Source organism: Callionymus lyra, chromosome 4 (genome assembly GCF_982586985.1).
Source record: "Callionymus lyra chromosome 4, fCalLyr1.hap1.1, whole genome shotgun sequence".
Taxonomy (NCBI): domain Eukaryota; kingdom Metazoa; phylum Chordata; class Actinopteri; order Syngnathiformes; family Callionymidae; genus Callionymus; species Callionymus lyra.
In genome coordinates this window covers 10,653,478-10,678,404 of record NC_141821.1, presented here as the reverse complement: position 1 = coordinate 10,678,404, position 24,927 = coordinate 10,653,478, and the positions used below count along the sequence as shown (strand labels likewise).

At 41.1% G+C, this 24,927-nt stretch overlaps 1 protein-coding gene across 1 annotated transcript in view; it reads right to left on the bottom strand.

Moving 5' to 3' along the window:
* Positions 1 to 905: 905 nt before the first annotated feature.
* The window catches only part of zeb1b (zinc finger E-box binding homeobox 1b), a 52,828-nt gene continuing 28,806 nt past the window's right edge, over positions 906 to 24,927 (bottom strand). Inside the window, exons 2-8 of the mRNA XM_087788740.1 lie at positions 20,893 to 21,048; positions 13,687 to 13,848; positions 10,326 to 10,528; positions 9,999 to 10,104; positions 6,312 to 8,023; positions 4,393 to 4,573; positions 906 to 3,962 (exon numbers count right to left, since the gene is read on the bottom strand). Of these exons, the coding sequence (XP_087644866.1) occupies positions 3,379 to 3,962; positions 4,393 to 4,573; positions 6,312 to 8,023; positions 9,999 to 10,104; positions 10,326 to 10,528; positions 13,687 to 13,848; positions 20,893 to 21,048 (3,104 nt within the window). The 3' untranslated portion in view covers positions 906 to 3,378. The remainder of the gene's footprint in view (positions 3,963 to 4,392; positions 4,574 to 6,311; positions 8,024 to 9,998; positions 10,105 to 10,325; positions 10,529 to 13,686; positions 13,849 to 20,892; positions 21,049 to 24,927) is intronic.

Here is a 24,927-nt window from a genome sequence, read left to right as displayed (position 1 = left end):
ACCCTAAACTCTTAGCCCAAGAGCCAGATCAAGGCTGTGACGTCATTTTTAGTTGTCCTTAGATTGCCCGGAATTAACTCTATATTAAAGTGAAACTAATACTTTAAAATGGTGCCTGAGGAGACTACAGTGTTTGTCACAATGAAGATAATGTTTGGTTAGCACACGACTTACCATTTAAATAAACTAGGTGATTGAATTCGTCGCTCCATTTATGATTATGTTTATTTATACCTTTTACTAAATACATCACAAATATCCAGTGAAGAAAGTGACCATATTATATTTATCAATCTCATGACATTTCAGTACCACATCAAGTATCTAAGGTATTTTTCATGATGCTTGGAAGGATGGTTGATGACCAGCTTTGAATAGACAGGAGAGCAATGTTCGCACACACAGGAAACTAATATGAGTTTCCTCGACTAAGAAATGGTGGCAATATCTGAGCCAATCAAAGTCAAAATCACGTTTTTTTTAGTTGTTTTTATAGAGCGGCCCACCCAGGATTGTAAAGGTATCTTCTTAGGATTCACTTTCATTTTCCTTCCTCATGAAGCCTCCATCATTAACCCTACAGGAAGTGGAGAACTCCCAAGTATCTTGTGGTTTAGGACTGAGGACAGTTTTAGAAAAACCCTAAAGAAAGCATTGGGCTAAAAATACAACACTATTGACCCAAAAAAAATCAGAAAGGCTTCACTTTTTTTTCCTGTTGTGTGTCCCATAGAAATCCTAGAGATCCTCCGCTTGACCCCATCCTGAAGCAAACCCAATGACGGCAGTTTTACGGCAAATGGTGTCAAAGGTAGGATCACTATAGAACCTACACACGAGGAAGCACTCGCAAGAATCATGTTTTTTTTAATCATAGTCTAAGCGACCCAATCAGAAACGGCTCACGTTGTATTTGATGTATTTTTATTGTGAGATGGGGAGTCATAAAAAAAACAAAAACATGAATGAAACCAAATAAGATCACTATATAAAAAGATGAGGGTGTTAAAGGGGGCGGGGGGGCGGGGGCCATATAAAAGTAGGCATGGTCTTGACAAAAAAATAAAAATAACAAGTTGGCACAAATAAAAACAGAGGTTTTGGTTTGGCAAAGAGGACAGCTTTTTGTGGTTGAGGGTCATCCTTCATAACAACAGCACACTCATGCTATTAGACATACAATTATTTTTCCAAAGGTTCAGTAGCTTTGTATTGAAAAGGGGGAAAAGGAAACTATCAAACATAGGATGGATGAAAAGAGGTCACAGGTTCCAATTTCTCAGGCTCTCAAGAGTGCGAAGTACTTCATTTATTTTCAAGAAAACCACTTCAGTTTGCCGGAGTCTTGTTGTTTTTGAGGAGTACTTTTTTACTTTCAATGTTTTTTCCATACTAAAATATATTATTGTACTAATTCGCACTACAGTATTGTACACTACAGAGTGTAATAAATAACCATGAAGAAACGTAAAAAAAAAAGAAAAAAAAAAAGACATAAATACAAAAGTCCTCTACGACTAAACCGACATCTGGAGAGGGGCAAATACTGTGGAGGCTGAAAGAAACACACTAAAATAGAACATAAAAAGAATAATAATACTGACTGGTAAAAACATTGTTGAATAAAACTCCTGCGATACTTGTTTTTTTTTTTTTTACCTGAAGAAAGACTTTTATGGCGGCGAATCAAGTGCACTGACTGAACTCTCAGAAGGCTTTTCGACAACATCCAAAAAACGTGAGCAGTAAAAACCTCGACGATAAATCAGCATGCGGTAGATTTGAGTCTCTCGCCTTCTCGCGAGCCAAAGTCAACAGTGGTTCCGGCGTCCTTGTTGATCTGGGCTCTGACAATACCTGATTATAGCTGCTGAGCTTCCACCGCGGGACTCAATGGCACTTTAGATATGCATGTTTAGCTTGGTTTTTGTTCTCTTTTTTTCTTGTTTTTGCATAAGGCTCGGAGTGAGAGGGGGTTGTATGGCAAGGGGTAAAAAGTGTTCAACATTTTGGGAAATAAAGGTTTTCGTTGACGATGGTCACTTTGATGTTACCCTCTTGTGTTTGCTGTTGGCTAATCGATGCTACGCTTCTGCGCTCAAGTCATTTTCTGAACCACCTTACGGTGTGTTTCCGATCACTCTACAGTCCGGGCAGGGATAGTAAGCCAAGACCTAGTGCTGAAAAGTTCCCTTGCATTGTGAGTTTGACCCTACCAAAAATTAACAGGGGCGAGATCAAGAGAACCCAAAACGAAGACCCAAGACTACGACAAAAGTGATGTCAAGAACTAAAGCGTCTAAAGTACGCTAGTTGACGGAGCATTCTTATTGGTACTATCAGTTTGGTGGACCTGCCCCTTCATCCACGGCAGTGTGACTTGTTGTAAACCCATCACAAATAATGACAAAATGAACACACTTTTTTTGTGGAGCTCTCGGGTCTCAATAGTCTTCTAAGTGTTTTCTAGGAACCGAAGACCAGCTTCTGCTAGCATGGTGACGGTAGAGTTTCGGCAAATGTATTCTGGGTAGTCTTTGGGAAGCGTTAAATCGAACTAGTTCGAACTAGCTCGCTGTATAATATTTACTCAACTATTCCCCCGGAATCTTTTCCCTTCGCCATGTCAGACTCACAACTCTTGTTGTCAGCTGTTATAAACACAAGAGATTCTAAGTCATTTGTAGTTTGTTGCTGCATAGATGTTACAAAACGCTGCATCGTTTCCTTCCCAAAATGTTGAACCATCGTTTGAGATTAATTTTTTCCTGGAAGCCTAAAATGACTGAAAGAAAAGAGTGCAATCTTTTGCGTTTTTTGCTCCTTAAGGCTCCAATCACAATAAAAATACAATGCTAACACTGAGCTAGCGTGACGCTGTTGTGGCGCGGTAACACTGAAGGGTAAACAAAGAAAACTGCAAAGGTAAACCAAGCCACTTGTAGTGCACGGGATTCTTCTTCGTTGTCCTTCCAACTTAATAAAATACTGACTTCTTTTATGTTCATCGACAATAAAAAGGTATAGAAATATCTCCCAACTGTACAGCATTTTTAAAGGTTAAAATATGAGTGGCAAAATTAGTAACACTGATAAAAAGAAATGACCCACGTGTTGTTTTAGTAATCAAACGTTATCTAAAACGTGTCGGCTCTAGCTTCCAAAGTCTGGATAATGCATCTCCTTCTTTGTTCAGTCACAGTAAGAAAAAGGTTCTCCTGTGGGACAGTTTTTTTCAGGCACACCTGGATTTTTTTTTTTTTTTTTACACAGTAGTGAACCGAAACGTATAAGCAGACATCATCTCTGTTGGTCACCCCGAGCGAGGGGGGGGGGGGGGATCTGATTGCGTCTCCCGCGGGAGTCTTGATTCGTCGCTCAGTCCGCGTTCTCCTGAGGCGTCTCCTCTTTAGAATCCACGTCGCTCTTCGTACTCTGGCGGTCCTCCTCCTCCTCCGTTCGCTCGCCTTCCTCCTCCTGCCTCGTGTCGGCGTCCACTTCCTCCGTCTCCATCTTCTCCACCTCTCGCGTTCCGTCCTCCTCCTCCTCGTCTCCTCCGTCGTCCCCTATCTGCACCACTTGGATTTCGTCCATGTCGACCGCGCCTTCCTCCTCCTCCTCCTCGTAGTCCTCGCTCTCCTCGTCCTCCCTGGTGCTGCTCCCCCGCTCGTCCAGGTCCAGCTGGGAGGGAGCCAGGTGCTGCACCCTCATCAGGGCCTCCAGCTCCGCCCGGGCCTCGCCGCCGCCGTCCTCCTCCGGGCTCCCTTGACTCTGCGTCTCCTTCTTGCAGTAGGAGTACCGGTGGTTCATGTGCTGGGAGTAGGAGCCCGAGTGGGAGAAGCGTTTGCCGCACTTATCGCACTGGTACGGCTTCTCCCCCGAGTGGAGCCGCATGTGCTCGATTAAGTGGTGTTTGTGTTTGAAAGCCTTGGTGCAGATGCCACACTCGTGAGGTCGCTTCCCTGCGGACACAAAGAGACGCATCCATCAATATTTGCCTCGTAACGAGCATCGTATCCAAGGAAAACACAACATGATGGCGCGTAAAAAAAAAAAGCTTCGAGGGCCGAGCCGATGATGATGTCATCTGGAGCCGAAGCGCCGCTCGCTCGCCAGGTATCCGAGTAATAAAGTGGGAGAAAAATGAAGCGGTGTCAGAGCGCCGCGATACGACGTCATCAAAACCCGGAGTAAATCACAACCAGAGGCCTGAGCACGCGGAGCTGGCACCGCCACATTCTCCAACCTCTTCTGCGCGTTGAGTAATGGCTGCAGGACTGAAAGTGTCCAACCCAACCGAAGAAATCCCCCCTTTTTTCCCCGCCGTGACTCATCTTTCCCTGGACCCGAGGCCGTATCTCCGTGCCTGAGTGTGTGTGTGTGTGTGTTTACCTGTGTGTTCGTATTTGTGTCTCAGCAGCGAGCTGCTTTTCTGGAAGATCTTGTCGCACAGGTCGCAGACGTACATGCCGGTCTCGGTCTTCTTCATCTTCTTCCTCAGAGGGCCGGAGTCCGAGTCGTTGAGTTCGTCCAGGGCGGGCAGGCCCTCGAAACCAGGGTCCGGCTTCTCTTCCTGGAGGAACATCAAACGCACACACAGGTTTAGTGGGAGACGTCAAGTATTCAAAGATAAGAGTTCTGTTCTTACATGTGACAAATTATCAACTTCTCAGAATCTATGACCACTTGACCAGCTCACAGTTTTCTGCTGCAGGGAAATTTTCAATCTAAAGAGTTGAGCTTAACATACCCGTAAAATAGGTGATTCTAGGGCTGGAGCATTTATTCAATAACATTTGATTTAAATTAAAAAAAACGTTAAAGGTAAACAACCCAATATGTACAACCACTTAATTTTATTGGTTTCCTAAATACCTTCCTAAAAACAATACAATTATTTTCAAGATACAGATGTCTTGTTGTGACGCAAGAACTGTTTTAATGAATGAAAATTAACAATTCATCGGAATTTAAAAAGAAAACGAATGGAAAGTTAAGGAAGAAATGAAATTAATTTAAGTAAAAGATGGATTTAGAGCAAGAAGAATGTTGACGATTAATTGAATAATTTCACTCTAATTTAAAAGGCATTACATATTTCTTAAATCTCTATTAAATGACTATAATTTGGAAGCATGTTTTCATTAAACATTAATGAACAGTTAATTCTAATATCATTGTTATTCAACATTACAAGTTATATTTATGTCGTTGTCTCTCATTTACCTTATATTGACCATGATGGGGGATTTTGAACTAAAGTAAATTTTGAACTAAGTAAAAATTCCACTTGGGAAGGACCTGGATGTGAAGCATCCCCTGAATCTCAGCCCCGGCACCCAATGATGATTCAGAGGTTGTTGTTTTGCCCACTCACCCTCCATAATCTCCAGCTCTTTCAACCACCTTCCGGCGGCGCGTCTTTCTAATGGCCGCGCTCGCAGCCACTAATGAAATTACAGCAGGTTCCACCACTTTTAAGGTAATCGCCCGAGGCCGGAAGAGGAAATGTTTTTGTCAACACATTATACGTTTGTGCCCGGGCTTCTTTACACGCCACTCCACTTAACACGCGTGTGAGACAACAGCCATAGATCAATGCCAGGCTGCGTTTACAGAGAATCCTTCAGATCAATACGCCGCAGTAAAGTGCAGCCTCACGTTCCGGCGTAGCGACGGTCCGATCACTCACACGCCCAACGTCCACATCCATCATCATGTGGCCATTAGGGGTCGCCACCGAGAACAACCGTTCAGGGTTATCATTTTCACAAAGAGCTGGATTCTGACGTTTCTATATACGACTTATTGATTAGACCGCCGACTATTTATCATACGCCAGCGCGCCGACAATACCAGTTAACGAGGAGTTGACGGATCGCTCGGAGGAAACGCTCGTTCAGCTCGGTCAAGATGGCCGACGTCAACATCACTTAGTCCCTGACCCTCTTTCTCCTCATCCATGCATGCATTGAATATTCGTCTATTTTGTGTCCTGGTTTGTGTTTTCATTTTTTGGTTGGTTTGGTTTCTTTAAGATACAAAAAGATTTTTACTTTATTTTATTGTAGGTTCGATATGTTAAGATGGCCACGCCCACCATGATTAAGTAGAAGGCACTGGTGGAAACTGAAGTCAACAGAGTAGAGTCAAGTAAAGTAGGGCTAGAACCGTGCAGTGAAAAAGTGCCATCAGAGCCAAGAGGAACTACATGACTACAGGTAGTTTCTGGGGAACAGTTTCCCCCTTTTGTGTTCTTTCTTTCTTTCATTTCTAGTTGGATGGTGTTTCTTGGTGTTTTTTTTTCTTACCTTTATTCCGTTGAGGTGGATGATGTCCTGCGTCTCTGTCCCGGCAGGGCTGTTGGCAGAAGTAGTATAGGTGTAGGCCAGCTGTGGAATCAGAATTGTCTGTTTGTTGGTGGTGGCCAGCGCCCTGAGGCAGTGCAAACGGCTCTGGTCTGCAATAGCCACCAGAGTGGGAATCTGAGTGGTCATGACGTTTAGGGGGGTCTGGCTAGTGTACAGTCCGAGTGGGCTGTTCCCTGTGGAGGAGAGTGGTGATGGCTCTTTCTTTATGCAAGTCAAGTTCAGAGGTTCGTGGTGATTGGTCGTCCTGGAGGAAGTGGACGTGTAACGGGAGGCTTTAGTGCCTGAACCCTGAGCCTCATCCCTGTCAGGCTTTGGCAGTGAAAGGTCTAGTGGTCCCTCGGTACCCTGGGCTGGCTGTGCTGGCACAGAACCATCAGCTGCTAGGTTTAGTGGTGAAGGCGAGGGCGGAGAGCTGTTGGCGCCGTTGACCTCAGCCGGGGTGGCTTCTGTAGGACTGTCCTGGGTCACACAGTGACTCTTAGTGGCTAAATCCTTCCCTGCGATCAGGGACACCACGCCGTTAGAATCACAGGCATCCTCTTCCTCTGAAGGAGGGGTGGGAGCACCCAGTGATATCTGACCCTCCTGCATTTTGTCAAACCACTTTTTCACCACGTGGGTCGGCAGGCTGACGGAGTCAGAGATCTTGGCAAGCTCGTCCTTAGTGGGCTCGGCGTTTAAAGCAAAGTAGGCCTTAAGCAGGGAGAGAAGGTTCTTGGGCTGATTACAGAGTCCTTCCTCTGACAGCAGGGCGGCGACTGCAGAATCTGATTTATCTAATCCGTTCAGCCGCAGACCTTCCCTCTTGCAGTGTTTCAGAGCGTGAAGTGCTTCCAGGCCGGCGGGACAGCTGTCACACAGGAGGCAGGTTTTAGTGGTCTTTCCCTCTTCTTTACACTCCGTGGGCCTGGACCCCCTAATTGTGAGGTCTTCTGGAAGTTTCTGAGACTTGAAGTTGTCAGGGGAGAGCTGAGCCAGTGAGATCGGCTCTGGTTCCTTTTTAAGGTTTTGGGCTACAAGCTGGCCCTGGTTGGGGTCCAGACTGTAGTTGATTATTATTTTAGCGTTTCCATCCTGCCCCACGATCGGCAGGCTGATGGCTGAGATGAGTTGCTGTGTCGCCGGATGCAGAGTCCCGGCGGCTAGGTTTGCGTGTCCCTGGCCTTTTGCGTTGCTTTCCAGCACCTGGCGAATAACGTTACCATCCACTGCGACCTTGAGAGCACTCTGCAGATCCGCCAGGTTGATGCTGATCGGCGACATCAACCCCATAGTGGGCAGGACCACTGCTTGCACAGTCCCCTGCATGGGAGCGCTGGACCCTCCGAGGAAGGCTCCGCCGTTGAGGCCAGGGACCGGCATCATCACTGTCGGCTTGTAGTCGTAGTCCAGCGGCTCGCTCTTGATCTGGTTGACGGGGAGCTGCTCTTGCAGCGGCTTGGTGTGCTCCAGCTTCTCCTTCATCTGGCCGACGAGCCCCGGGGCGCCGAGGATCTGCGTGGACGCCTGGGTTTGGGTCTTGGCGTTGCCCACGCGTGGGCGGCCGTTCACGGCGAGCACGCTGATGCACTTCTTGCTGCTGATGTGCGAGCTGTAGGAGCCCGAGTGCGAGAAGCGCTTCTTGCAGTTGGAGCACTCGTACGGTTTCTCTCCTAGAAGGTGACAAGGCCAGAAGAGACATTTCTATTAGCGATGCTAGCTAGAAAGGGCTGTCAGTGCTAAGGCATCTTGTCAATGGTACACAGGTTAGAGCAAGGGTCTCAAACTCAGTTGGCCAACAGAGATACATTCTTGTCAAGACTGAGGGGTTTGAAACGCGTAGCTCACATTCCAACTTTTTGAGAAGGTCTACCCTTCTTCCTGCGTTTTTTAAATGTCATTACATTTTTTTCTGTATATTGTTGTGGGAACTTTTATGTCATTTTTTTCTTCATATATATATATATTTTTAAAGGTATGTTTTAACTTCCTTTTACACATAGAGTATTATGTTTTAATTCCAAAATAAATGTTCTAAATTCAATATGTTTTTATTCATAGCTTTTTAAATTCAATATAAAATGCAATATTACTACAGCATTTTATATTGAATTTAAAATACTGCAGATTTTAAAAATGTGGAATTTAGAATTATCATTTTTTAATTATTTGAATTAGAATATCAAACCCTATGTGTTAAAAAATGCATTCATTTCAAGTTTTTTTTATTATAGAATGTACATCAAATACAATTTTTTTTTGTTTGTTTTACAAAAAGTCCCTTCCCTCGCTCAAAAACACAGACAAAACGGAAAATAATAATCATTCGAGAAACAATAAGACTATAGAAGCCCAATTAAATACAGAAAGAACTCCTTGTACATGAAATAAGTAACATACGTATAACAACATTCACAGTGAAATACAGCTATTGTTGCCATAAAAAAACAATAATATTGGCTTCCATATCTTATAAAAGTAGCTTTTGTTTACGTGGGTCACACGTGGGTTCAATGTCCGGTTTGAATTTCACAAGCTTATCTTCAGACCAGAGTAATCTGTGGACGACCTTAAATCCAATGACTACAAATCCATGATACGTGAATGTTGTCTAGAATATTATGTTCCTAAATAAAATAATAGGATCATTTTGCAATTTGTTCCTGAGAATATCTCGGGGTTTCGTATCATGTCAAGTACTTTTACGATAGTCTTTTTGTGATCGGGATCAATTTTCAGAATCAAGTCACGAAGATCTTCAGGAGTTAATGAAGGGAAGCATGCAAAGGAGGATGATATCATGTTGCGCAATTGAAGGAATGGTTTCTTGGTATATTGAACTTTTGTTGATGTTGTGGCAAATAGATCTTTGAAGTAACATATTCCCTTTTGCATTCCACATCTTAAACGCTCCGTCGATAAGAGATTATTCACTTCAAATCTCCGATCGTCGAACACCTGAACTCTATCCAAATTTTAAGGGATTGTTTGAGTAAAGGATTAGAGGAAGAAATGCATTTATTGTTAAAATATTCATTTTTTAAAATAAATTATTCCATAAAAACAAAATCAACCTTTCGATATATTAACTATAGAGATAATTTCTATTGATTTTTGTGTTTTTCTTTTATTCCGTCAACCACCAAAAATAATCCTGTATGTTGTTTACAACACTGGCAAGAAAAAATTCTGATTCTTATGTCCCTGATATACTTCGGTGTCACCGGGTCGGGCAGAACTAAACCCGGAACACAAATGGATCGTAGAATCTTAAACGGGCAGCAAATGGCGAGTTTGAGGATCCCTGAGTTAAAGCGACGTGTTAATCCGCGAGCACGGCAGCTACTGGTAAACGAAACCAATCTTTACACAAAATCACACGATCAAATATTTACCAAGATAAACACAAAAATATTTCCGGATATCTAGTTGTGTCAACTCGTTGATTTGTGCGTTCATTTAAGAACTAGTTTTTGGTTTAGTTAACTTGATTCAGTAAATACCTGAGGCTGAAATCACATGGATTAGACTTTAGTTTTTAACCATTTCTATCCCGGCGGCTAATTTTCCTCGGGTCATGACACCGGTACCGAGTATTAGCAAACACACGCCGACCGTCGCCACGGCGACGAGGGCTGGTCCACTCACCGCTGTGGATGCGCAGGTGCTCCTTCAGGTGGTGCTTGTACTTGAACGCCTTGTCACATTCAGTGCACTTGAATTTGCGGTTGCCTCCGGACTGCGCGATGGGCCTCTGTCGAGAGAGGGGGGGCAGGGGGGGGGGGTCTCGGTCATTGACGCACACAACGAAAACACAACCTTTGCACCGCTACCAATTCATGTCACAATGTCATTAATCAATGAGGGGGGGGTCGGAGGGCAAGAGTTCATGTCTATTGATTGACAGCTGAAAACAGAGACTTCAATCGATGGCTAAAGTTTGAGGATTTAAAAAAAAAAAAAAAAAATTCTTACCGGATCCCTTCCCGTCTTGTGAGCGCTCATGTGTCTCTCCAGCTGGGCCCGGTGTGCGAAGGTGTAGGTGCACTCGGGGCAGCTGAAGCACTCCTCCGTCTTCTCGTGCCGGTACTTGATGTGCTCCTTCAGCGAGCTGTAGCGCTTGTAGCCGCGAGCGCAGTAGGGGCAGGTGAGCAGCTGCGAGAAGGAGTCGGGAGTGCCTGAGGAGCGAAGGAGAGGACGCCGTGTGAGGAGGAGGAGGAGAAGAAGAAGGTGGGATGCTTGTCTGAGGTCACGTGATCATCGGGAGCTCCTCCCCCCCCCCCCCCCCAGGTAAACAACAGCCAGGTACGCACATGACAGCCGAGCTTGTTTCTTATTGAAATGAAGCTGGAGAAGATCACAGCGTGAGGTTCTCCTCATGCTTCATCTCCACTTCCTTGCTTTTGTCGTTTACATCTCAATACCTGGTGAGTCACCGGTTGTTTGTCGGGCAGAATCCTGCTGTTCACAATTGATAAAGTCGGGGTTAAAGGAAGCTAGGACAAGAACTACCCCCCCACCCCCCCATCCCCCTTTAAATCTTTTAGAAAAGCTTGACACAAAATGTTATAAACAGAAAATTCTTAGGAGAATCTTAGGTTTTTAAAAAAACAACCATTTAGTTCAAAACTATTGTCATCCCTATAGAAGAAATATATAAAAATGAAAGATTAAATTGATTAACTATGACTAATAATAATATAAATATATAATACAACAGAATTTTAAGGTATATATGTTCAAGAAATAAAATAAAGTATTTGAGTTATAACACATCATTTCTCTAAATGTTGTGTTAAATTGTACTCATCAAAGAGCCACTTATTCTATTTTTATTTTATTATATTTTACAATATATATCTATATAAGTGTTCTGAGTATCATTATCAAATGATCAAATATCAGTCAATCAATGACTATATAATGCAATTAAAATATATATTTTTATCTAGATTAACACTTGTTATATATGAAAATATAAAATAAAGTTAACCATAAGATTTTGAAAAGCATAAATACTAACTTAAAAATCAATGTAATCATTCATAAAAAGGTGTATTTAATGTAAAAAATGTTGATGTACTTTGGTTCTAAAATCCATCCGCTGCAGTAAAAAGAATACAGTTTGACTGGCTGCTGAACCGAGTGTGTCAACTGTAGATTAGTAACGTCTGTGGTATTTGTGACGCTGACGTCAACACCACGAATAAACGTACCATCAGTGTTGTTCGTGGAAAACTAAACCCGGTGAAAAGCGTGAAACTACATGAGTTAAAAAAAAAAAGTGAGACCAGAATCCTCCTCAACAGAGGGTCTCAGTCCCACACAGGTGAAGCATTTCTGCGTTAACAGGTGATGTATTAAGTTTCGGCGACAGGTGAGGGCCGCCGGACGGAAAGGCACACACACACCTTTATCGCAGGTAGCCGTGAGTCAGCGCTCGCACAGACGTGACAAATTTACTCAGGTGTTAGTGTTCACCCCCCCCCCGCCCCGCGGTGATAGCAGGTAGCTGTAAACGCTGCTGCACTTTAACAAATTGCAGCGTTGTGTGTAATGATGCGAGTTAATGGGAGGAGTTAACACCTGAGGTGAGCAGGTAGAGTCGCCCCGGGGGTGAGAGGTAATGACCGGCTACATGCAAGTAATGGCTGGAGTGTGCGCTTCCATAATCGAGTTAAAGCTTCCATCTACCTTCACGATAAGATACACTTTCAGTGTGTGTGTGTGTGTGTGCGTTCCTGTGTGTGTACTTAGTGGAGGTCACGCCTCTCACAGCTGCTTTTTGAAGCTCTTATTTGAGTCTTATGACAGTGGGGTTTTTTTTCTTTTAAGTTTGTAACCATTTGCCCAGAACGTACACCTCACAAACAGCCTTGATCTTCGGAATGTCAAGTTTAAGATTGAACCTAAACACACCACCTATGACCTAACCGGGCTATTTGCTGTTAGCTTGTAGCTTGTAGCTAGCTAGCTAGCAGACGAACAGCACTAATGGCTGCTAAAAAAATATCTCATTGTCATCTAAACATTGAAAGTTTGACGCAACATACATCAATCGGGTGACGCAGTCGTACAGAAAAATAATCACGGTTTCCCCGAAATGATCTTCTTCTTGAAATAATGCTATTAAAGCGTTTACAACTTCAGCTTCACTAAATACAAAAAACATCCCAAAACATGTATGAAATATATTGTTTCTTATGACTAATGACATAAAAGAACCATCTTTTTTTTAAGTGTTTTTTATAAATACATTTAAGAAAAATAGTCATTTATTTATTAATACAACTAGCACTTATTATCATTTTTGTTATTACATTTTTTATTTTGATTAAATGTCATTGACATAGATCTTAGTATCAGTAAAAAATTAATAAACATTCACAGTCACATTAGCCTGTTCATGTAGCTTTTTTCTAATATTCATAATACTTTTTATATTTTATGTAAAAGTTTTTTTTTTTTTAAACTTACTTTAATACTTTTTTAGTAAAGTAACTTACTAATCGAGTTTTGTTTAATCTGCTATGAATTGAATTGCACTGCTAAGCTAACTGTTTCTTAAAACCTGTTTAAATTTGTTATTATTAGTGTTGAAGATGTAATATCTCGTTTAGTCTAAAATGTATTATTTATCTATTCATTCATTTATATTATTACAAAAACAAGTGTTAAAAGACATTTGTACGAAGTACGACGTTGCACAAAGTACTAGCATGCTAATGCTACTTGAATAAGCTAAGTTAGCTTGATGGTATAATTATGAAAAAGGTAGCTTTTTTCTAATATTTATAAAACATTTTATATTTTATATCAAAGTAATATTTGCTTTTTTAACTTACTTTAATACTTTTTAGTAAATAAAATGTCTATATAAAAAAGGTATTTTTAAAAAAGCGATGAATAGAGTTTTGTTTAATCTGCTATGAATTGCACTGCTAAGCGAACTTTTCCTAAATACCTGTTTCCATCTTTTATTATAATATTGTTGAAGATTTACTGTCTCATTTAGTCTAAAATATATTGTATATTATCTATTTATTTATTTATATTATTACAAAAACAAGTGTTTAAAGACTTTTATACAAAGTACAACATTGCACAAATTACTAGCATGCTAATGCTACTTGAATAAGCGAAGCTAGCTTGATGCTACAAAAAAAATAAATGGAAGTACAGCAAACATTATATACATATTTCATGCTTAAAACATGAACGATTATTACATATAAATATTCATACATATTGTTTTTAAATTCTTCCAATGTAATTTTTCATAAGGGGGTCCCCGACTATGGGGGGTGTCCGTGTCTGGGTGAAGTTAGAGACCCACCGTTCTCGTCGTGGATGCTGGCCTCAGGTGTGCCGTGGCGCTGCATCTCCTCCTCGGGCGCCTCTGGGTAGATGACGGCGGTGTCGCCCTGCTGGAGCATCTCCTCCACCAGGGCGTCCGTGCTGCCGCCATCGTCGCCGTCCGACACGTAGTCTTCTTTCACTGCGAGGAAACATGGCAACATCAGAGGAGTCGGTGTCGCCCGGGTCACCCAGGTGGTCGTCATAGTTTCTAGCGTGTGGCGCTCAGATGTGCTTTTGTACGTCTATAAACCTCTATGAGCCAACAAAGCACAACTTGTAAGTGTAAGACGTCAGAAGACGACAAAGGAAGCGGCGACTTTAATGTCGGATCCGATCTTCTTGAGCGACTGATGACACGTCCAGATCGGTATAAAGCGCCTCCTTGTCCGGTTAGTGAACAAGAGGAAGAAAAATTCGTTTTTTGAAAGTTACAATAGTTATTAATCGTTTTTATCTCCGTAGATTTGGTATAAAATAAAGGTTTTTCATTTACAATTAACATGCAAATATGTATGCTCTTTGTTCATTTTTATTTTACTTTAATTAAACTTCAGGTTGCTAGATGGCAGCAGTCATTATGTACTGTAGCAGCTAAAGGAACGATGAAATACTTTGAGATCCCCCTGATGACTGAGGACGAGGGGATACTGTGGACTGATGTTTGGACATATTTTGGTTTGAAGACAATCGAAAAGCAGTTACGACTTCGTCAAGAGTCATGCGATCTGTAAATACTACAACACCAGAGTGAAGTACTGGACAATACTACACATATATACTTGTTACTACACTATCACAACACCAGAGTCAAGTACTCGACAACACTACACATATATCCTTGTTACTACACTATTGCAACACCAGAGTCAAGTACTCGACAATACTGCAAATATATCCTTGTTACTAAACTATCACAAAACCAGAGTCAAGTACTCGACGATACTACACATATATACTTGTTACTACACTATCACAACACCAGAGTCAAGTACTAAACAATACTAGAAATATATACAGTACTTGTTACTACACTATCACAAAATCAGAGTCTAGTACTCGACAATACTACAAATATATACTTGTTACTACACTATCACAACACCAGAGTCAAGTACTAAACAATACTAGAAATATATACTTGTTACTACACTATCACAAAACCAGAGTCAAGTACTCGACAATACTACAAATATATACTTGTTACTACACTATCACAACACCAGAGTCAAGTACTCGACAATACTACACATATATACTTGTTACTACACAATCACAAAACCAGAGTCAAGTACACGACAAAACTACACATATATACTTGTTACTACACTATCACAAAACCAGAGTCAAGTACTCGACGATACTACACATATATACTTGTTACTACATTATCACAACACCAGAGTCAAGTACTAAACAGTACTAGAAATATATACTTGTTACTACACTATCACAAAACCAGAGTCAAGTACTCGACGATACTACACATATATACTTGTTACTACATTATCACAACACCAGAGTCAAGTACTCGACAACACTACAAATATATACTTGTTACTACACTATCACAATATATCGTATGGTCGACCCTGTATGTTGATACATATCGTATCATCAGATTGTTGATACGGCCGAGAGAGAATCTTGTTTATGGACCAGAAAGTTAAAGCCACATCCTGTCGACTGTGCTACTGTAGTGTCAGTGACTCAATTCTGCTTCATGGAGATCTGGAGATCGTGTCTTGTGAGCTGTGTTGAGTGACGGGTGCAGCTGTATTCTCCGTGGAGATGCTAACAGGTGTAGCACGTCGTGACTCACGGACTCACAAAGAACTTCCTGCGCTGCACCTCAACGACGACAACACGACACGCGAGAGTTTAAGTCGCTACAATGCACGACCTCCTGACCCCGGGTCAGTCCTGAGACACGAGGTTCTCAACGGTGTCTGAGAGGAGTCGGCAGCAGGTGCGGAGGAAGTCGTTTCTCCGAACGTCGTAAAAACTTTTCTCCCATGACCTCATCGCCGTTAATAACACCCTCAAATATGCTCACACTCTGAGAATTTATACTTTTGGACGCAAAGTTCTCGCATTCCTCACTCGTGCTGATCACCACACACCAGGTCCAGAGAGTTACACCGTTACAAACATTGTGTTGATCGTAATGTTTTAGATTTTGTGACCAAAAAAATGTACAGTTTTTTGCAACTGTTCAAGCTAGCATACAGATGCTAAGCTAATTAGCCATAGATCTTAGTATCAGTGAAAATTAAGAAACATTCACAGTCACATTAGCCTGTTCACATAGCTTTTTTTCTAATATTCATAATACTTTTTATATTTTATACAAAAGTAATATTTACTTTTAAAACTTACTTCAATATAGTTTAGTAAAGTAACTGCCTGTATTTAAAAAAACGAACTTACTAATAAAGTTTGGTTTAATCTGCTATGAATTGAATTTCACTGCTAAGCTAACTGTTCCTTAAAACCTGTTTAAATTTGCTATTATTAGCGTTGAAGATGTAATATCTCATTAAGTCCAAAATGTACTATTTATTATATATTTATTAATTTATATTATTACAAAAACAAGTGTTCAAAGACATTTGTACGAAGTACGAAGTTGCACAAAGCACTAGCATGCTAATGCTACTTGAAGTTAGCTTGATGGTATAACAATAAAAAATGGAAGTACACTAAACAATATATATATATATTTTTATGCTCAAAAACATGAAAAATGATTATATATAAATATTTATACATATTGGTTTTATTTTATTTAATGCAAGTATAGAGATCAGTCTTGAACAATTGTGTTTAACAGGAAAACAAATGTACACAAACTAGCAGTTTACTATAAGTGTATCCTTGATCAATTATGAGATATGAGAAGGTATATCTCTTGAAACACTGTAGATTTGCTCCGGCTGACGGTCTAACCAAAGCAGCCTGTGAACACTTGAACGCATCCTCGGGCTCCAGAACTCGGCGTGTGTGTGTTACATCACTGGACTCCCCTGCGTTTACGTGCTGACGCAGGGATGTGAACTGAACGCCTTGCTCGGAGGTCGAGGCAGGATGTTGTGTTTCATTTCTCCTGCACCTGAGACCACCCACTCCTCCCTTCTGCACGTGCCCACACCTCGGCTGCGTGATGTCCCATCATGCACTTCCTGCCTGACCTTACGACCCCTTGTTTCCTCGTGTGGTCACGCGACCGACTCGGAACATTCTTTTAAACCATTTTAGGATTGAATTGCAGTTTTCATTTTGAAGATTTTCAGTTTAAGAAGTTGTAGTAGTTTGAGTTTAGGATTCAGTTAATTTAAGTCATTTCCACTTATCTTAAGTGACCTGGATCTGTCTGTCACATCCCGTGAGTCACAAACTGTCTGATCTCATTGAAGAAGTTTATCTTTATTATATGATTTTAAATAGTTTTTTAAGCTTTGAATCATTTACTTTTGAGAAATTCAATAATTTCTATATTAGAAGGTTGAATTAGTTTTTGTTCTTAATATCGGAATAGTGGGAAAAAAAAGTTACATTCAATATTTTTTCATTCATAAAATGTATTATTTATTATCTATTTATTAATATATATGTTATTAAAAAACAAGTGTTCAGCGACATTTGTACAAAGCACAAAATATTTTTTTATTTATAGCTTTTTTAATTAAATATGAAACTATGGTAAAACGGTGTCAACGCCTTTATTTTTAATTAAAAAAAAATGCTTATGCAAACAACATGAAATTGATTTTCATATTATAATAACAATAATAAAAAATAATGTAAATGTAAATTCTAGTTTTTTCTTATTTGTAACCTTTTCAATTCAATACAAAAACGTCTGCATAATGATGCGAACATTTTCAGTAAAACTTTGAATTAAATGAGTCAATATTCCATTGGTGGATGCAGACAAAAGAAAGAGTCTTAGCTGGAAGTGAGTGAAGCTGATAAATGAGTGATAAAGTGCTCGTGTTCAAGTGTTACATCATCAGTGTAGCGACAGAGAGCGATGAGACGCGAACATACGTCGGCTTTATAGCGAGAATACAACTGTTTGGATGTTGAAGTAGAGTCGTATAAAGACTCCGGTCGTCCACCTCCGTCCCTGCAGCTCTCCCCGCTCCCATCATGACATATCGCTCGCAGGAATGTAGGTGTTCCTCCGAGCTCCAGAGGAACACTGTGTATCATCTCTGGACGTCAGGCCGCTCGCTGAGGAAACACAGAGCGTGAGAAGTCTCATCGAAGTGAAGCTCGGCTGGCGGCGTCCACGCTTCTCCGCCCTCGTGAGGATGAGACGAGTCATCAAATATGGAAGGAGGGCGAGAAGACACTCCCGTGTCAGGTGGAGCTCCTGGAGGAGAGCGAGCTGCACTTTCAGAGCCACGTCCGTGAGCCCATGAGTCACGAGAGCCGGCGAGAGAGGGGCCCCCGTGATGGCGTGGAATCAAGAGGCATGATTCGAGAGACATGGCGTCCGTCCCGGGAGGAGGGAGCGTCCGGGCTTTTCCCTTTTTCGAGTCGGAGGAGAAGATTAGAGGGTGGTGGTCACCGCTTTCCAGGCGGAGGACGAGACTTCGTGAGTGAAAGCGTCTCAGGGAGGGAGGAGAGGAGGGTGTTTGTTTAAGGCGACCGAGGCTTTCCCTGCGTTACATCACAACGTCAACGACAGGGCGGCTTCAAAACTCTCGCTCGCATCAACGTGGAATCCAACTGATGACGTGACGTCGCCCGGGGAGACGGAATCAATCCCCGAAACATTGAAATTACAGATTTAACTTTACAGTAAAACTGTGGATTTCAATTTGTTAAAAAAGTAGAATCACTGTGTTGTGAGTCACCGCGAGTGTGAAACTGGCTTCTTTTTCGACTGGGATTGTTTTGTTTCTACATGAGGTAAAAAAAAAACCACAGCAGCTATTAGTCGAACCTTGATTTGTTGCAGACAAACTCATTTGTCGATAATAGTCTTCGACGCTGGTGTTTCTCCGTCTCCAAGAGAAAGATGATTGTTTTAATCGCCTGTTTGAGTTTAACAAAGAAATCGTTGCCTTTTTTCCTGATGAACGTTTTCATAGTTGATTCAAATCTGTTTTTTTTTGTGTTTTTTTATTGAACCTTCTGAACAAACACTCCTTTAAGAAACATCTTAAGACATTTCTATTTGTTCAGGCTTTTCCTTGATTTTCTGGAACTCCTGTTGTGTTATCAGTTTTATCTTGATCTTTAAAGTATATACTTTATTGAATATTGTTTTGATTGTTTAAGCGCTTTGTGACCCTGGTCTGGAAAAGCGCTAAACAAATAAAAATGACTTACTTACTTACTTACAAACATCTGATGAGGGGAGTCTATAGTAACGGGCGTCAAACTAGATCACACCACAAACCAAAAAATCCTTCTAAGACGCGGAAACTTTTCTGTAACACACTGATGTTTTTACAGGTAACAATATCAACCTGAACATTATTTCCACTTTTTTTTGTCAGCCAACCATGCGACGGATCGTTTAAAACCAATTGAAATCTTAAGAATATTTCTCTCATTCCAAGGAAGTAAGTTTAAAACGAGAGGTTCTGTAGTTACTATTATATAGTTTTAAGCGTTTTTATCCTTCTTTTAGTCCTTAGCAGTATCTCAGGCATTTTTGGGAATCTGTCGATATCAGCCGGTCCAGGCGGGCATGTTAAAGTTTAAGAAATATTAAAAGAATAGGATAAATTACAAGCCCCTTCATCTTCTCATGTACATTATTTTTCAATATGCTAAAGAGCTATGTTGCTAGTGGTGTTGCTGCTAATGCTACATTGCTCAAGGGTCAGTTGTGTGTTCATGTAAGTCTCGGGGAAAGTCGTTTCATAACTATTTGTCTCGGCGTGTCGACCACACACGACGTCTCGCTCTCAACAATAACGACATAAAGTGACTCCTCTCAGAGTGAAACTCAAGAAAGCAACTTTTTTTTTTCACGTAGCTGCAGAGATCCTGCGTCACCGATAAAAGACCTTCAACACCTGCGGTTGTTATTTTAAACGGGGTGAGATGTCGCGATGATGTCACTTCCTCCCGAGGTAAAGCCGAGTTCACGGCGCGACCCCGCGCAGCTCGCCGGTGTCATAAACCTTGCACTCGGCTATTTTCTGAAGGTTGTCGGCATTGTCCTCGTCTGGTATCGCACTTCCTGCCTCGCTCGGAAAAGAGTGTAGTGTAGTACCTGCTTCCGCACAACTCTGTTTCAGGTCCAGGACAAAAGACCGGGCGGCTCTGATGTGCGCACATGCCGGCCAACACCTGACGACCTCCGACAATAGTAGGAGAGTTTTACGACCCGATGGTGTCCGTGCGAAAGGACGATCGGTTTGTTGTCGGGTAGATAAATCCACCGTCGTACACAATAGTGCGGCGAGTGTGTTTGATCTCGACAAAGGTTGGAGTCGTGGGGGCAGCAGCCGCAGCCAAGAGACCCAGACTTCAACCCAACTAGCTTCGAAATAAGTTAGTTAAGGTTGTTTTCTTACCGTATCAAGTCATCACCGCAACGTTTAATTCGATAAAAATGAAAGAATTGATTGAATAATAAAATAAAATAAAAATAATATAAATTAAATAAGAACCATAGTCAAAATATGTATCTTTGTAGAACAAATATACGTGTATATATCTTGCAGAAATAAATTTTAAAAAAAAAAGAGTTACATTTTAAAAAGATTCCAATAAACTGTACATTTAAAAAAATGAACTAATGTAATTTATGTTTTAAAAATCAGTATTTAAACATGAAATGCATTGAACTAAGAGAAATACTTGATTATTTAAAATAATTAAAACCAAAAATTGAACAAAAAATAAAGCTAAATAATAATTTAACCAGTATATAAATTTAATTCTGATTTCAGTGTACAATTCATTAATTTAACTGTTCTATTAAGTTATATTTATGTAAAACACATTTAAAAAACAATAGTAAATAATGTTTAAAACAGAATATAAGACGAATATCGAGGGAAATTATTTCATCAAAATACAACGAATGAATCAAAATGTTGCGTAAAGTCGCATATGGAATCACTCTTTTTTTTTTTTTTGAAAACCAAGCTTTCACAATGGAACCAGTGTGACCGTAAAGATGGCGAGTGGGCGGCGACGTGTTTCTGAGTCTCACCTCGCTCCCAGCAGGACTCCCTGCGGAGCTCGTCGTCCGGCAGGGTGCTGTCGCAGTCGGCGCCGTCGGCCAGGCTGCCTTCCTCCTCCACGATGTGCAGCTTGTCATCGTCGTCCGACTCTGTGCTCGCCTCCACCACAGTACTGTAGCTGGTCACTGCACGGGGAGAGAGAGAGAGAGGGCAAAGGTCACGAGGCTGGTTGAATCACAGAAGATGTTCAAGAGAAGAAAAACCAGCGGAGGTTGTAGTCGTGCACCAGCAGGCCCCGGTGAGAGTACCTGGAGTAAATTCAAGCGTCGATTCAGTTCCAACATCTATTTTGATGATTCTTACTCCCACCGAGAACCTTCTGGTCCGCGGAGAGCTTCACATCGATTCTCCTCCGAGAGGAACTACAACAAGCCAACATTTGTTCTTCTTCTTCTGCTCTCACCCCACACGCCTACTGTCTTTGTGTGCGTGTGTGGGTCTTTGTGTGTTGCGATCAAACTATTTCAACATCGCTCAATGCGTTTAATTACTACTTGTTTTTTTGCCACTTATCATGATTAATATCAGAATAATAACATGTTTATAGCCAAGAATAAAGTTTTTTTCGGGGGAAAAATTATGAAATAAAGATAAATTCCAAAAGGTAAAACCAAGACATAACATTAAAGTGAGCATATGCAACTCTAATAATTTATTCAATAAATAATATGTAATAAAAATTAAATTAACTAGTATTCATGATATATTTAAGTATCATTTGAACCATATCTCTTTTTTAATTTGCCCAAATTACATTTATACATGCTGTAATTTCGATTTATATAGTTTTTAATTCACTTATTCACACTCTTAAGAGTTTATTCTAGTGAGGTACAGTTGATACAGCAATGCCGTGCTAAAGGCTACATTTGAACATGGTTTTCATCTCATTTATTTTGACTGGACGAATACACACGACAATATTTAAGTTGAATAAGTGTAAAATCAGACATGGCAACAGCACGTCTTGTTGGAAGTAAAAACCACGGAACAGGAAGTGAAGCGGCGCTGCGATAAGAGGACGTGTGGGAGAAGCCTCAGCAGACACCAGGGTTCAAGTCGGGGGAAAGGGCAGGAGGACACGGGGGTGAAAGGTTCTGGAGGAGGAGGAGGGGCGACTCGGGTCAACACCGCTGAGCCACAGCTGCAAAAATCCCTCTCGAGAGCCAATTTTTGTTTCGTTCTGCAGGGAGACGAGACGTCGCTTCTCCGGGTCTGCATCCTTCAAAACCACATCTCACGACGGTGATGATCAACCGTACGGTTTCTCTCTGAGTTCACACACACTTCAAAGTCCTACCAAAAGCAACACCTTTTGACCGAACGGAGGCGTCGGGAAAGTTTTGAAGCTCAGAAAGTACCAAATGGTGTGTGTTTTCCGACCGGCGTCGCGACACCTTCGACAACCGTCTCGTCTCCACCGTCCCGTTTGGACAGCTGGTCCTGTTAGCGCTAGCATGCTAGCACGCAACAGGAGGACGACTCCTACGCCGCGCGAGAGCAGAGAGCCCTCGGTAGGTGTAGCGCTCGCGTCTGAAAACTTTGGCTCTCCTACGTGGGTCACGCGGTGTCGAACACCTGAGAAAAGAACGCCTGTTGCTGGGTCGATCGCGGCCTACGCCTGTATAGATCCGACTGAAAGGGAACGATAAATATAATAACTTGAACACGACCTGATTACTGACGTCAACTTGGAGGATATTGATGTGGACAAGAGCAACCGTTGATCTATACTACCGGCTAGTAGCTAACACTAGTAGCTAACGCTAGTAGCAAACAACATCAACTGAGAGCGACTGTTGTTCATACAGGACATTAAAGCTGGACCTTTGCTTTGGACAACAACACCGAACAGGATCGTACACAATGTAAAGCGACAAATGACACCGATATATACTGTACAAAGCTAGCTAGCTACGTAGCATAGCAACGTGTAATGTTTATGGTACTCAAGCTGTTTTGTTTGTAGAAGTCCCCAAAAGATGTACTCTATTTAAGAATATATTGTGTTTATCATTCGAGAAGTCTGTTACAATCAATAATATTATTTAAGGAAACTAACTGTGAAACAAAATGGACGCCACATTTTTGCACTTTTAAATATTTTTTTAATATTAAATTTCCTTCACTTTTTTTGCAAGTTTGTTGATCAAAATAGTTAATTTCAATAGTTAATGATAAAAGAAAAATGGACCAAAGAAAAGGCGTAATAATAAAAAGAAAGTGCTTATTTAATGCAATTTGAAAAGATATGTTTTCTTGAGCCTCAAATTTCTCCAAAGCTGTAATTAATTATTTAAACTTGTTTTTCAGAAATTCCCCAAAAAGATGCAACATGTAATAAACAAATTAAAAGAAAACAATCCCAAAAAATATTAAGAATAAAACAATAGTAAATACAACAACAACAATGAACTTTCACAAAAATGTACAGTTTTTTTTTGCACATGTATCATTTTTTTCCCTTCAAAATAAAACTCACGACATCGTAAGATGATCAAGTATGTCACGAGCTCTTCCTGCGAACACTCAAACCAACACCCGATGATTCACAATATAACTTTTTGAGTCATAAAACGAAATCAACGACTTGTTATCCGCCACGAGAACCGCGAGCCGAACACATTAGTGTCACCGGCTCAGCGCTATCTTGATCCATGGAGCGCCGGCAGACGTGTTAGAAAACCATCACCTATACGTCTTGCGTACGGACTGACAGCCACGCTCCAGAACACACCGGAGGAATCCCAGGAATGTCCAACCAAAACACTTTCGCCCTCGGTGTTGGCTCTTAAAGAGACAGAAAAAGTCTGTGATCTCGGCGTGTAACTGATTTCCATCAGCTGACGCCACCATCCGTGCGCACAACTCTCACCCAGGACAGGGTTGTGTTTTTTTTTTGCTATATTTAGCCGAAGGTTTCGAGATCCTTCAACGAGCACTTATCTGTGTTTGGAGCTCAAGGTCGGGCGGTGGGACGACCACAGGCATCTTTAAAGAGCCGCCGTCGCCGAGTCTGCCCTCGTGGCTTCGCCGTGGCTGTTTTTCTCAGGGAGCGTCGACCGCGGCGTGACGAGCGCCTCGGACAAAAGCTAAACCCAAACTTCCATTCAGAGCCTCAAGTATGTCTCAAGGTGAGGCCTCTTCAGTCGGGAGTGAGAGGACCCCGAGGTTACTTCACACTCGGATTGTATGGAGAATGGATCAAGGGCCTTCTGGTTGCAACATCCAGCTCAGTGAAAAGAAACTTTTGTGTGCTTTACTTTGAATAGTTGTGTGTCGTGAATCACTAACTTTGAATTATTGTTTCTATTTTCTTTTTACCGCTTTCTCGCTGTTTCCATTACTATTCAAGATTCATTGTTTCCTGAATATTTATGTAAATTGTTTTTTATTTTTTTGATTAATTATTACTCTTTTTAATCTTGCATCTTAAAAATATATATTTTTCTTATTTTATTATATTTATGCATGATTTTTTATATTTTTGTTAAACTATGATTAGTATATAATTGTTGAGCAATGAAATAGTTTTAGGTAATATACTATATATATTTTTTAATTTAATCTCCCTCTTAATAAAAGTAACCTCAAGTTTATAAACTTGATTTTTTTTATTTAGTTTTCTAAATAGATTAAATGTGCAAGGATTACAACATCGACTTTTTTTGTAATTTTCACACACAATTGTTCGTCAGTTTTTATTAGAAATATTCTTTGGTAACTTGTATTATTATACATACAATTAATATTATATTATTAATAACATGGTATGTAAATATATTAAAGGTAACAGTATTATTATCATTATAGAGTCAAATATCACAACTATTTTTAAAACGATATAGTTCTAGAACCACCGGCCGGTTCTGAACAGTTCCACGTCTGGGATGTAGAAGGAGGTTCACAGTAGGGGGCGCCTTCAGTTGGCAAAAAGAACCCGCTCACACCTGCTCACCCTTCGACCCGACTCGTGAAGCGTCGCAGCGAGACGTAAATCCCCA